The sequence below is a fragment of the Lampris incognitus genome, chromosome 1 (assembly GCF_029633865.1).
Source record: "Lampris incognitus isolate fLamInc1 chromosome 1, fLamInc1.hap2, whole genome shotgun sequence".
Lineage (NCBI taxonomy): Eukaryota > Metazoa > Chordata > Actinopteri > Lampriformes > Lampridae > Lampris > Lampris incognitus.
In genome coordinates this window covers 53933530-53947195 of record NC_079211.1, presented here as the reverse complement: position 1 = coordinate 53947195, position 13666 = coordinate 53933530, and the positions used below count along the sequence as shown (strand labels likewise).

Sequence of the window (13666 nt, the reverse complement as noted above, 5' to 3'; positions counted from 1 at the left end):
CCCTCACGGTGCTCCAGCTCCCTCACGGTCCCCAGCTCCCTCACCGTCCCCAGCTCCCTCACGGTGCTCCAGCTCCCTCACCGTCCCCAGCTCCCTCACCGTGCTCCAGCTCCCTCACCGTCCCCAGCTCCCTCACGGTGCTCCAGCTCCCTCACCGTCCCCAGCTCCCTCACGGTGCTCCAGCTCCCTCACCGTGCTCCAGCTCCCTCACCGTCCCCAGCTCCCTCACGGTGCTCCAGCTCCCTCACGGTGCTCCAGCTCCCTCACCATCCCCAGCTCCCTCACGGTCCCCAGCTCCCTCACCGTGCTCCAGCTCCCTCACGGTCCCCAGCTCCCTCACGGTGCTCCAGCTCCCTCACCGTGCTCCAGCTCCCTCACCGTCCCCAGCTCCCTCACGGTGCTCCAGCTCCCTCACGGTGCTCCAGCTCCCTCACCATCCCCAGCTCCCTCACGGTGCTCCAGCTCCCTCACCGTGCTCCAGCTCCCTCACGGTGCCCCAGCTCCCTCACGGTGCTCCAGCTCCCTCACGGTGCTCCAGCTCCCTCACCGTCCCCAGCTCCCTCACGGTGCTCCAGCGGCAGGACGCTCCCTGAAACACAGCAAACGCTCAGTGAAGGAGTGAATGAACGAGTGAGTGAGTGAATGGATGAAAAATAAACGAATGATTAACTGATGGGTTTCTACTGAACAGCTACATGTTGGCGCTCCCGTCCAAACGTAAGTAAACAGGGAATATTGAAGTGTGCACCACTAGAACGACCAGGACGGTCTTGGTCGCGCTCCGAAAACTGCATGTTGTAGCGAACTCGGGGGGGGGGGCAGTGGGGGGGGGCAGCCCGGCGGGACGGTCACAGCCGGGACGTGAACTGGTGTATTCCACACCGCCGGCGACTACGTTAACCAGTCGACTAAAGAGTCCGACCCGTTAGCCAAGGGCTACTGAGCCTATTCAGGTGATCCTTACAATATATTTGCTTTAAAATGAGTTTTAGATCATTCTGTGGTGAAACCCAACTGAGGGAAGATTCACCAGGGGCTGGCAGACGTTCAGAGTGGTGACGTAGGCACTGCTTAGGGTTTCCGGGGTGGAGCCATGTTTGCAGCAGCCTAGCAGTTGGTCAGTTGGATGCCAGGAGAGGTTGTTCTGTATCGGTGTTGTTTTGTGTGGCGAGTAAATGGAATGGACTCGACTCCTCATTCCTGCACCCCCACAATTCATTCATTCATTTTCCAAGCCGCTCATCCTGATGAGGGCCGCTGGAGGGGTGCTGGAGCCTCTCCCAGTGCTCACTGGGCGGAGGACGGGGAGACACCCTGGACAGGTCGCCAGTCCCATCACAGACATTAATAAATTAATTTACAATAGACATTAATTGTAAATTAAATGAACTGAATCAATTGTTGAACTGTGTGACATTATCTGGTTGTCCTGTCCTCCCCCCTCCTCCCCCCTTCTCGCTGCTGGGTGAGCAAGACCAGCTGGCAGCACGAGTAAACACCTCCCTCACATTACGACTCTGGAGACAGTCAGTCCCCACAGGTTTAATAACGTTGCAGGTTCTGAAACTACAAATAAAAACATAAATCTTGAATTACTGGAATGTACTCATACAAAGTCCTTTACATGAACAAGTCGTTCACTGCAGCACTAAGTAACATGGAGGCTAACCTAGCACTAGCAGTGCATAGCAACATGGAGGCTAGCCTAGCACTAGCAGTGCATAGCAACATGGAGGCTAGCCTAGCACTAGCAGTGCATAGCAACATGGAGGCTAGCCTAGCACTAGCAGTGAATAGCAACATGGAGGCTAGCCTAGCACTAGCAGTGCATAGTAACATGGAGGCTAGCCTAGCACTAGCAGTGCATAGCAACATGGAGGCTAGCCTAGCATTAGCAGTGCATAGTAACATGGAGGTTAGCCTAGAACTAGCAGTACATAGTAAAATGGAGGCTAGCCTAGCACTAGCAGTGCATAATAACATGGAGGTTAGCCTAGCACTAGCAGTGCATCATGGAAGCTAGCCTAGCACTAGCAGTGCGTAGCAACAGTTAGCTTGCCATTCCAGAGCCTGTGTTCCTCCTCATGTTCTAATTAACTGAACAACGTGGTGAATAACTGACATAAACTTAACGAACTTCTAAATGTAAGTAAGGAGAAGCATCAACATAAGAATACACACACAGACGACGCCACGAAACGTGAAGGCAGGTATAACGGCCTGCGGTGAGGTCCGTCAACACGTCATCTGATGTAAATAAACATCAGACGCACAAAACAAACTCACGACAAGATCTACCTAAAACGACCAGGGCGGTCAAAATGACGGCCGGTTTTTAAACTCTATATTGTGTCAAGATAAATACCCAGCTGAGATATTAATGCATTACACATGTTAGTGTGTCTGTTATGAAACTCACTGACACCAAAATGAACATGTTAACAACTATAATACTGTTTTTAAACAATTTCAACTTCAGAGAGACATGGTGGAACTTGAGTAGCAAAATTGAAAAAGAGAAAATGTTCCCTGAAAAACAAAATGGAAAACACATTTTGCTAATCTAACAAACCCAACAAGGCCTATAAAACGTGCCATGTAAAAACAGAACTGGAATTCAAGACTGAAACAGCCCCGGCCCTCCGGTTCCAAGAAAGGCTGTCTAGTGCAACACCGAGTTGACTTCTGACACCAGCTGTGGTGTCCACCGCTACTGAAGAACACGCTTACAGAACTTACAACTGAACGTTGTCTTTATCCTCAGCTGCTGCAGGCCACAGCCACGCCGTGCACACCTTCATTATCTTTCTCCAACTCGTAGGTCGTCTCTCTCTCTCCACCTAGACCCGTCCCACTAATGTTAGACCCGGCAACAGTGCACCACCCCCCGGAAGTGCAAAACATCTCCCAACCAACCTCTGCATGCGCACAACTACTACCCATACCCCACGGTGAACCTGAACACGCTATAATACTGTAATGACCACAGATGTGTAGACTCGCTAGCCCTTGGCTAACGGGTCGGACCCTTTAGTCGACTGGTTAACGTAGTCGCCTGTGGTGCAGGAGACCCGGGTTTGCGTCCCGGCTGCGGCGGTTCCCGGCTGCCCCCCGAATTCGCTACATTGGTGTCGGATGGTGAGACCGTGAGGCCATCAGAAGTGCGTGCGCCCAGAGGCGTGAGGGAGGTGATATGCTGAGGCGTGAGGAACGCGTTTCCTGGAGGAGGGGGGTAGTGTAACGACCACGGATGAGTAGACTCGCTAGCCCTTGACTAATGGGTCAGACCCTTTAGTCGACAGGTTAACGTAGTCGCCCGTGGTGCGGGAGACCCGGGTGCACGTCCCGGCTGCGGCGGATCCCGGCTGCCCCCCGAACTCGCTGCATTAAACAATGCCATCCTCGTCTTGGACAGAACACGTCAGCCCCTGAGCCATCTGTTCAGTTGGCCACTGACGAGACGGGCAGTTGTTCTTACTTGTGGGCCTCAGTCTCAAGGCTTGGATGAAGTGTCTCGGTAGGAGTTTGCCCTCACTGTTCCCCGGGGTCAGCAACACACCGTTCTCTGACCAGAAGAACTGGATACCCTCTGTAGTCGCACACACAAACAAACACACACACGCACACACGTAAAGGAGATGCTGTACTGCTGAAAAGCAGGGCAGAGAGTGTTGTGTAGCAGTAGTTTATAGATTATTATCTTACCAGCTAGCGCTTTAGGGATGTCAATAAATATGGCCAGATCACAGTTTCTCCTCATGCCTGAAAGAGAGGGGTAAACGATGGAGACAGTCTGAAGCACCAGACTAAATCACCAGATATGCAGATGACATACTTCTATATGTCTTCCTCAGTTAAAAACATGCACACACCACACGCTCAACACACAGCTGACCGCTGATAACGCCGTCCTCCCCCAGCAGGCCTGGAGCCAGGTGGATGTGTGTCCTCTTCATGCGGCTGAGGCCCTGCTGCTGGATGGAGCTCCAGTTGCGCAAGTAAGACCCATGCACCGCCTCAGCAGGACAGTCGGCAGAGCCAGCCACCACCGGCCGCAGCTCCAGATCCATTACCTGAGAACAACACGGAAAGAGCCAAGAACAACGCTTCATGTGGTGTGGGTCTGCTGCTGCTGGTCCCATCATCCGGAGCCAAGAGGGGCTCCTGAGCAACCTAGCGAGAACAACTGTTCACCCATAAAGTATTTCCATCCATCCAATATCCGAACCGCTTCTCCTACACAGGGTCACGGGGATGCTGCAGCCTATCCCAGCAGTCACTGGGCGGCAGGCGGGGAGACACCCTGGACAGGCCACCAGGCCATCACACAGCCCCCCCCCCCCCCCCACCAACACACACACACATTCACACCTAGGGACAATGTAGTACGGCTGATCCACCTGACCTACATGTCTTTGGACTGTGGGAGGAAACCGGAGCCCCTGGAGGAAACTCACGCAGACACGGGGAGAACATGCAAACTCCACACAGAAAGGACCTGGGGTTCGACCTGGGGTTCGGCCTGGGGTTCGGCCTGGGGTTCGGACGCAGTAGTTAGTGCAGTCGCCTTGCTGTGAGGCGACTGCAGTAACTACTGTGCCACCGTGCCGCTGCATAACGTATTTAATTTCATTAATTTAATTTAGTCTTTCATTAAGGTTTCATGATCATGAGCATGCGCAGCGTGACACAGGCTATGGCTCCCCGATATGAACCATTTTTTATTGTCGGTAATAAAGATGCTTTGTGAACATTTAAGTCTTCTTGTGTAGTTTTCATAATGGCTGTAAACTTCTCCAACTATTTGAATCAAAGCTAGCTCCGTCTGAGCAGCACTTCCGTGGACAGCGCTGTCCCGGGTGGGGCTGCCGGGGCGCCACAAAAGAATGGTTAAAGGTGTGAGGGGTGAAGGAGTCCACGCCCCCTTCCCAGAAAATAGTTCCACGTCCCCGATGGAAGAAATCTCACACAATTAATTTACGTTTTTTTTAATTAATTAAAAAACAATTTATTTTTGCCTTTTATTAGACAGCTATAGTGAAAGGCAGACAGGAAATGGAGAGAGAGAGAGAGAGAGAGAGAGAGAGAGAGAGAGAGAGAGAGAGAGAGAGAGAGAGAGAGAGAGAGAGAGAGAGAGAGAGAGAGAGAGAGAGAGAGAGAGAGGGGTATGACAATAAATGTCGCCGGCTGGAATCGAACCGGTGATGGTGGCGACCATGTGGCCATGTGGTATGCGCTGTAACCAGTCAGCTACAGAGTTGCCCATGCTGTTTGTGTTGATGCTTGCTAAGATGAGCTGGTGTAGCGGTCTATTCCACTGCCTACCAACACAGCGATCACTGGTTCGAATCCCCGTGTTACCTCCGGCTCGGTCGGGCGGCCCCACAGATACAATTGGCCGTGTCTGTGGGTCGGAAGCCGGATGTGGGTATGTGTTCTGGTCGCTGTACTAGCGCCTCCTCTGGTCAGTCGGGGCGCCTGTTCGGGGGGGAACTGTGGGGAATAGCGTGATCCTCCCACCCGCTACGCCCCCTGGTGAATCTCCTCACTGTCAGGTGAAAAGAAGTGGCTGGTGACTCCACATGTATGGGAGGAGGCATGTGGTAGTCTGCAGCCCTCCCCGGATCAGCAGAGGGGGTGAAGCAGCGACCCGGACAGCTCAGAAGAGTGGGGTAATTGGCCAGGTACAATTGGGATGAAGGGGGGGGGGAATCCCAAAAAAAATAAAAAAGATGAAGTAGGTGACGTAGTTCAGCCTATGGACAACTAGATTCAGTTTATTTACAAAAACCGGTTGTATGACCTGTAAGCACGGCCACATCAGCACCGGGCACACTGGGCTGACATCCAGCACAACCCCAAATACCTTCACCTCACATGCCCTACCCACGTGGTGGCACCATCAGCAGCTCCACTTACCTGCACCGTGTGGCCCTGATTGGCTCGAATTTGCAGGCGGCCATCCTGTGGGTGGGGGCGGAGCTTGAAGCGCTGCTTGTCATTGGTGGCCACAACTCTTTCCATGTCCTCCAAGGAGTAGGAGCGGAACTGTTGATGGGTCAGGAGGTCTTCCACAGATAGGAATCCATCTTGAAAGATTAGGAAAGTCCACAGTGAAAGTCTGAAGGGCAGTTCAGCCCTGCGCTCTACTCTCTCTGCTGATGGGAATATGCTGATGAAAGACTGACCCGGAAACACTCACTACAGTTGAGAACACAGATTATTACAGCTCTCCCAGACGTAGCTAATGAGTCAGTCTATACACGGGCCTAATATCGATATAAAGGCCCACCCGGGGGGGTAGGTCAACCGTGCAAAATAAACTCGGAGGTCAGATCAAGATGTGTGTAAGAGCCTCGTCAAGCTTTGGCACATGGCACCACCTGTCAGAGGGTTGGGGGGGGACGTGAAGCGTGGGCCATCATCCATCCATTATCCAGACCGCTTATCCTGCTCTCAGGGTGGCGGGGATGCTGGAGCCTATCCCAGCAGTCACTGGGCGGCAGATGGGGAGACACCCTGGACAGGCCGCCAGTCCATCACAGGGCACACACACACACACACACACACACACACACACACACACACACACACACACACACACACACACACACACAATTCACACCTAGGGACAATTTAGTACGGCCGACTCACCTGACCTACATGTCTTTGGACTGTGGGAGGAAACTGGAGCCCCCGGAGGAAACCCACGCAGATACGGGGGGGGGGGGCAGCATGGACCATCATATCGAACACAAACACATCCGCTTTAATGAAGTCGTAAATGATGTCACACCGCTCACGTGTTCGAGGGTGGGTGTGGCTTGCTTCGTCCACGGGATGGACCTGGATCAGCATTGTGTGGCACTCCTGGGTATGTGCATGGGGTGGTGACTTAAATGACACGGAAAGCCCACATCTGCCATGCCAAAAGACAATGTGCAGCTTTGTGGAAAGCTTTTTAGAATCTCTGTGTGTCCCTCCCTCACAGGATAGCCTCAACCGGGTCATCAACAGGTGCTGACCCGGTTCATCCATTCATCATCACGTCCACCCTTCTTCACACGGATAGTTCCAGCAGGACAGTGTGCCTTGTCACAAAGTACGAATCATCTCAGCATGGTTCCAGGACTTCAGGTAATCCCAGCAGTCTACAAAGTCCTAAAATCTCAAACTTTGGACGAGTCAAAGAATTCCGACTGCTCGGGCGTCCGGAAGCAAACAGATGCCACACCCAGTGCGAGACGCATGTACCCAACATTGTGTCTTCTGACCCCACCTTTTATAAAGCCTGTCGTATGCAGAACCAAATGCTAATCCCCCAGCTCTGTGGTGACTAGGGTAGTACGAGTGCTGGGATAGGCCCAGGCACCCCGGCGACCCTGAGAGCAGGCTAAGCGGTTCGGATAATGGATGGATATCAGGGTTAGAGTGATCTATACAAGCAAACCACAGGATCAACTCCTTGTAGGTGTGTGCAAACCTGCGTGGCTAATAAAGTAGCTGGGATTAAAGAGGGGTTGACGGGACTGAAAGCGTGAGCCTACCGCACGGTCGCAGGTTGCACCTAACTAACTCCGGTATTGGGTTGGTGTTACGCTGAAACAGTGGGAACAGATACTGGGGAAAATGAACATTAAATCAAATCTGAAATTGATTCAACTTCACGACCAACAGTGGAACACTACAAATATGCTGCTTAAACCTACATGTAAAATATGCTGCCATTTCTTTACAATCACTAACGTCCGTTGGTCCTATCTGCAGTCACGTTTCAAAACGCTAAGCACAACTAGCACAACATCTGTCTGCTGTGGACCATTAGCACAACATCTGTCTGCTGTGGACCATTAGCACAACATCTGTCTGCTCTGGACCATTCCATTCACACAACTCATGCTGTCTTCACAGAATATGTAGTCAAGTAACATGTTTCTACTACTACTGGTACTACAACCACTACTACTACTACTATTACTACCACCACTACTACTACTATTACTGCCACTACTACTAGTACAACCACTACTACTGCTACTATCACTACCACTACTACCACTACTACTACTACTACTACTATTATTACTACCACCACTACTACTACTATTACCACCACCACTACTACTGCTAGTATCACTACTACTACTACTACCACCACTACTACAACCACTACTACTGCTACTATCACTACCACTACCACTACTACCACTACTATTACCACCACTACTACTACTACTGCCACTACTTCCGGCTGCTCACCTTAGGGGGCGCCACAGCGGATCCTCCGTTTCCCTCTCTTCCTGTCCTCTGCATCTTCCTCTTGTCACACCAGCCACCTGCATGTCCTCCCTCACCGCATCCATAAACCTCCTCTTTGGCCTTCCTCTTCTCCTCTTCCCTGGCAGCTCCATATTCAGCATCCTTCTCCCAATATACCCAGCATCTCTCCTCCACACATGTCCAAACCATCTCAATCTTGTCTCTCTTGCTTTGTCTCCTGACCATCCAACCTGAGCTGTCCCTCTAATATACTCGTTCCTAATCCTGTCCTTCTTCATCACTCCCAATGAAAATCTTATCATCTTCACCTCTGCCACCTCCAGCTCCTCCTCCTGTCTTTTCATCAGGGCCACTGTCTCCAAACCATATAACATAGCTGGTCTCACAACCATCTTGTAAAGCTTCCCTTTAACTCTTGCTGGTATCCTTCTGTCACACATCACTCTTGACACTCTTCTCCACCCATTCCACCCTGCCTGCACCCTCTTCTTCACCTCTCTACTGCACTCCCCATTACTTTGGACAGTTGACCCCAAGTATTTAAACTCATACACCTTCATCACCTGTACTCCTTGCATCCTGACCATTCCACTGTCCTCCCTCTCATTCACGCATAGGTATTCTGTCTTGCTCCTACTGACTTTCATTCCTCTTCTCTCCAGTGCATACCTCCACCTCTCCAGGCTCTCCTCCACCTGCACCCTACTCTCACTACAGATCACAGTGTCATCTGCAAACATGATAGTCCACGGAGACTCCTGCCTGATCTTGTCTATCAACCAATTAACCAATATCACCAATTCACCATTTTTACAAACAGTTCTAGACAAATATATCCATCCATCCAACCTGCTTATCCTGCTCTCAGGGTTGCAGGGATGATGGAGCCTATCCCAGCAGTCATTGGGCAGCAGGCGGGGAGACACACACACATACCTAGGGACAATTTAGTATGGCCGAGTCACCTGACCTACAAGTCTTTGGACTGTGGGAGGAAACCGGAGCCCCTGGAGGAAATCCACACAGACATGGGGAGAACATGCAAACTCCACACAGAGGACGACCCCCAAGGAGGGACGACCCCGGGGCTTGAACCCAGGACCTTCTTGCTGTGAGGCGACTGTGCTAACCACTGCGCCACCGTGCTGCCCAGGTTTATACAAATGAATATACATCTGAACCTCCAGAAGACCTGACTGAAACCGATGAATTCCTGTCCACCACTGAACTGCCAAACTTGGCCAAGAGGACCGGATGAATCTTGATCTTCCCTCCACACAGAAAGAAACTAAAGGCCCCTGTTAAGTAGGAGGAACACTGGTGCAACGGCAAACACGTTCCTACTCAAACCAGGAAAAAGGATGGAGAGATGATGACGATGTGGAGATGCTTCAATATTACAGCAGAGCAGCGTTCCCATGTAGTCTGATGTGGTTTCTAACACATTAGATTCCTATCCGGGATTCCTTTTTTACAAGACTGTCCCCTGCTGAGCTGACAGCAGTCCAGCGACATGGCTGCAACCCCATGTGAGTAGCTCTACCGCCAGAGGAGGGGCAGGCCAGCAAAGCACGGCTCCCGCTGTAAAGCAGACTGTACTAAAAAAAAGTAGAACATTACAGCCACGGTGAATTCGTTTTTTTGGGGGGGGGTCCCCCTTTTTCTCCCCAATTGTATCCGGCCAATTAATCACCCGAGTCTCCCGAGCCGCCCCGGTCGCTGCTCCGCCCCCTCTGCCAGTCCGGGGAGGGCAGCAGACTTCTTTTCACCTGACAGTGAGGAGTTTCGCCAGGGCGACGCAGCGCGTGGGAGGATCACGCTATTCCCCCCAGTGACCGCCCCCCCCCGAACAGGCGCCCCGACCGACCAGAGGAGGCGCTAGTGCAGCGACCAGGACACATACCCACATCCGGCTCCCCACCTGCAGACACGGCCAATCGACCCTGTGCATAACTGGTGTCCACTGACTTCCGGGTTCTACTGCAGCGGTCATACCAGCTTCCTGTCTATCGGCGCGTGCTATTGACAGTGGCATGTTTTTGGCGATGCCTGCAAGATTTACCACGGATAAATGTCCAGCACATGCACACACCTGTCCACACACTTCCACCTGCACCTGCCAGCACACGGGCGAGGAGTTTCAAGTTGCACACATCAAGTTACGTCCACAACTACGAGGAGGAGTCCGGAGGGACGGAGGGACCCTCCTAACTGACAGTTAAGCACTAGTTACTTGCATGTGCCTCGGTGCACTAAAAACCAAATGTTTTTGTAAAGCGGTTGGTATACATCTTACCTGCACTCTGGTGAAGGCCCATCTTGTTGGCTCCATGGCGAAGAACGTAGGACAGGGCCTTTGACAGGCGGGTATCTCTGTCCTGTTGAGGGCGGATTCATAACACACAGACACACAACACTTCAACGCTGCCCTAAATATAACGCTTGTCTAAAAACAGGCTGGACCTGGACTCCATCTGGCCTGACCAGCCCCTCTGCCCGCCTTCCAAGTATAAAGACCACAAACTGACCCAACCCCCCCCCCCCCGTTATGAGCCCTACAACTCCTCACCTCCCCACCACGCGCTCCTCTTCTTCCTCCTCCCCGTTGTGCTCTTCTGCCACTGTCCATCGGGAGCCGGGCTCTGCGTCACTTCACGGCCTGCAGTGGCGGCGCACGACCACGCGGTGCTTGTGTAAGCAGCAGCGGCTCAGGTTCCGTTACAGCGGCCCAGGGCCAGCACACACCGTAACATCAGCGGACACGACAAAAACGAGACAAAACAAACCTCAACAAACACGAAGGCTCCGTTTCCTGCTTGTTCTGGGTTTCCACCGGCAGGTGGCACTGTTCCTTCTTCGTTGTATTTATTTACGGCTCGTAAACCAACTTTAAAGGTGCATACCGCCGCCTACTGCATCGGAGTGTGTGGATTCGCGTCATCAGATCGTCAGAATGCTGATTGTCTAAACCAGTGTTTCTCAACCCAGTCCTCAAGGACCCCCTATCCTGCAGATTTTCATTGTAACCCTGCATAGGTGGCCCTGCTTGTACTTACTCGACCAATCATCTCAAAGCACTTAATTATGCAAGGTGTGCAAACTCTGACATTCATTGCTGATTGGTTGAATAACTATAAACAGGTACCTATTCAGGGTTGCAAAGGAAATCTGCAGGATTGGGGGTCCTTGAGGACTGGGTTGAGAAACACTGGTCTAAAAGAGAGGAAGAAGAGAAGACATGGCGTCTGTTCCTACACCGTCTGCAGTTGAGAAACACTGGTCTAAAAGAGAGGAAGAAGAGAAGACATGGCGTCTGTTCCTACACCGTCTGCAGTAGATAACTTATCAGCCCCCTTCTGCTCCCCCTGACGTCCCGTCCCCTGCTGGGCAGGGATTTCTAACTCCATTCCTGCCCTGGCTCATGTACTACATTTCTTAATGTCTCCCTCTCTGAAGTATACTTACTACAAGGCATGATAATGGGTTCTACCTTTTCCGGCGTATTACACTACTGACACAGGTTTGATTGACTGTTCCTCTTCGTATACAACATGGAGTGAAAGCCTGCATGCGCGAACCTTCACCGTGTAATGACTAGCTCCTCTCTGAGGTCACGATATAGTCCTTTAAACTGTCTGGGGGCGTCCGGGTACCGTGGCGGTCTATTCCCTTGCCTACCAACATGGGGATCACCGGTTCGAATTCCCGTATTACCTCCGGCTTGGTCGGGCGTCCCTACAGACACAATTGGCCGTGTCTGCGGGTGGGAAGCCGGGTGTGGGTATGTGTCCTGGTTGCGGCACTAGCGCCTCCTCTGGTCGGTCAGGGCGCCTGTTCGGGGGGGGGGGGTAGCGTGATCCTCCCACGCGCTACGTCCCCCTGGTGAAACTCCTCACTGTCAGGTGAAAAGAAGCGGCTGGTGACTCCACATGTATCGGAGGAGGCATGTGGTAGTCTGCAGCCCCCCCCCCGGCAGAGGGGGTGGAGCAGAGACCGGGACGGCTCGGAAGAGTGGGGGATACAGTTGGGGAGAAAAAAGGGGGGAAACCCCCCCCCAAAAAGTAAATACATTTTAAAAACTGTTTGGCATTAGCTGACTTCTGTATAATAATGTGTCCCTTTATTGTCTGTATCTCATTCCGTCTGCCAGAAGTTAATTATGGCTGTTCTGATTAATGAGCTTGCCTCTCCATAAGCTACTTTATCACTTGGTTGTCGTGCACTTTAAGAGGCTTCTTTGCCAAATTGTCTGCTTGTTCATCACCTTTAACAGCCATATGAGCAGGGACCCGACAAAACTGCACTTCTGTACCCATCATCTGTCATGTCTGATGAGATCTTCTCTGGCCATCTGCCGTCATGACCAACTCAGAGAGCTGGGTCTGAGCACACGATGTTTTAACGACTCTACTCGCTCCAGCCACTGAAGGCCAAAAGTGACTGCCATGGTTTCTGCGGAAAACATTGAATATCTTTCAGTCAGTCTGTGATATACAGTATAGTAACCTTAGCTTCTGGTATATATACCAGTCCCCACATGCCCATCATCAGGATTCTTCAATATATTGTCAGAATCTACAGAATCGTCTCTGAGCTTGATGTTTAACAATATAACGAATGTTGTGGGTCACTGCCCAGTTCTTCTTTTCTTCTAGGAGCTGTACATGAACATATGGATCTAGGAGAGTCCGTGGAGGAACATCACTTAAAACAACAGATGGACTACAGCTTAATTTTTTCAGACCAGTCTTTTCTGCGGTCTTACCTATATTCCACCCGAGACGTCCATCATCGAGCTCAGTTTACTGCCAGCATTCATTAAACACCTCAGTGGTGGTCTGTTCCACCCCACATCCTTTCAGTCGAACCCCGCGTCTTCTGACACGTTCTCTTGTCCAGGATGTAACTGCACCTCACCAGCTTCTACTCCTAGCCCCGAAACTTACTCTTAATGCTCTGACCTGGACCCTGTCTAGTCCACGTCATGTTGTTCTACACGTCTCGACTACGCATGCTCAACAATCCAGCTAGAGTTGTGCCCAGATGAACCGATTCAACCTTCTTTGAGTTGTTTTACCTGCTTTCCCACTTACTCAACAGTGGATCTTATGAATGCCTGGTATATATATATTTAACAGTGATGGTTTATCAGCCTCCAGTCATAACCACATGCATTCCCCATCAGGTGTGAAACTTTCTTACATTTTGTTTCTGTGTGCTTTATATGAGAATTCCACGTGTTCTCTTTATCAGAGCATAGCCCTAAATATCTGAATTCTGACACTCTCTCTAGGTTGTCCGTATAGAAATGAATTTGTAACAGTCAGGAATATACCTACTATGTTTTGGGACATTATTTTGGTTGTAGTACCATAGTTGGTCACTG

General features: G+C 51.3%; 1 protein-coding gene across 1 annotated transcript; it reads right to left on the bottom strand.

Annotated features, from left to right (window-relative positions):
• Window positions 1–448: 448 nt before the first annotated feature.
• Window positions 449–11098, bottom strand: trpt1 (tRNA phosphotransferase 1). The gene is made up of 7 exons (XM_056288662.1): window positions 10850–11098; window positions 10577–10658; window positions 5920–6089; window positions 3896–4073; window positions 3706–3762; window positions 3479–3589; window positions 449–589 (listed from the first exon to the last, which is right to left on the bottom strand). The coding sequence occupies exons 1-7, from the start codon at window positions 10907–10909 to the stop codon at window positions 525–527; spliced, it is 723 nt and encodes a 240-aa protein (XP_056144637.1). The 5' UTR covers window positions 10910–11098; the 3' UTR covers window positions 449–524.
• Window positions 11099–13666: the final 2568 nt, after the last annotated feature.

Bases quoted from the DNA above. Each gene is read 5' to 3' on its own strand.
- trpt1 (XM_056288662.1), bottom strand. From the start codon at position 10,909: ATGGACAGTGGCAGAAGAGCACAACGGGGAGGAGGAAGAAGAGGAGCG. The intron at 6,090-10,576 runs GTAAGATGTATA...TAATCTTTCAAG, and splicing joins GGGCCTTCACCAGAGTGCAG to ATGGATTCCTATCTGTGGAA. The intron at 590-3,478 runs GTAAGAACAACT...GCTGTGTTTCAG, and splicing joins CTTGAGACTGAGGCCCACAA to GGAGCGTCCTGCCGCTGGAG.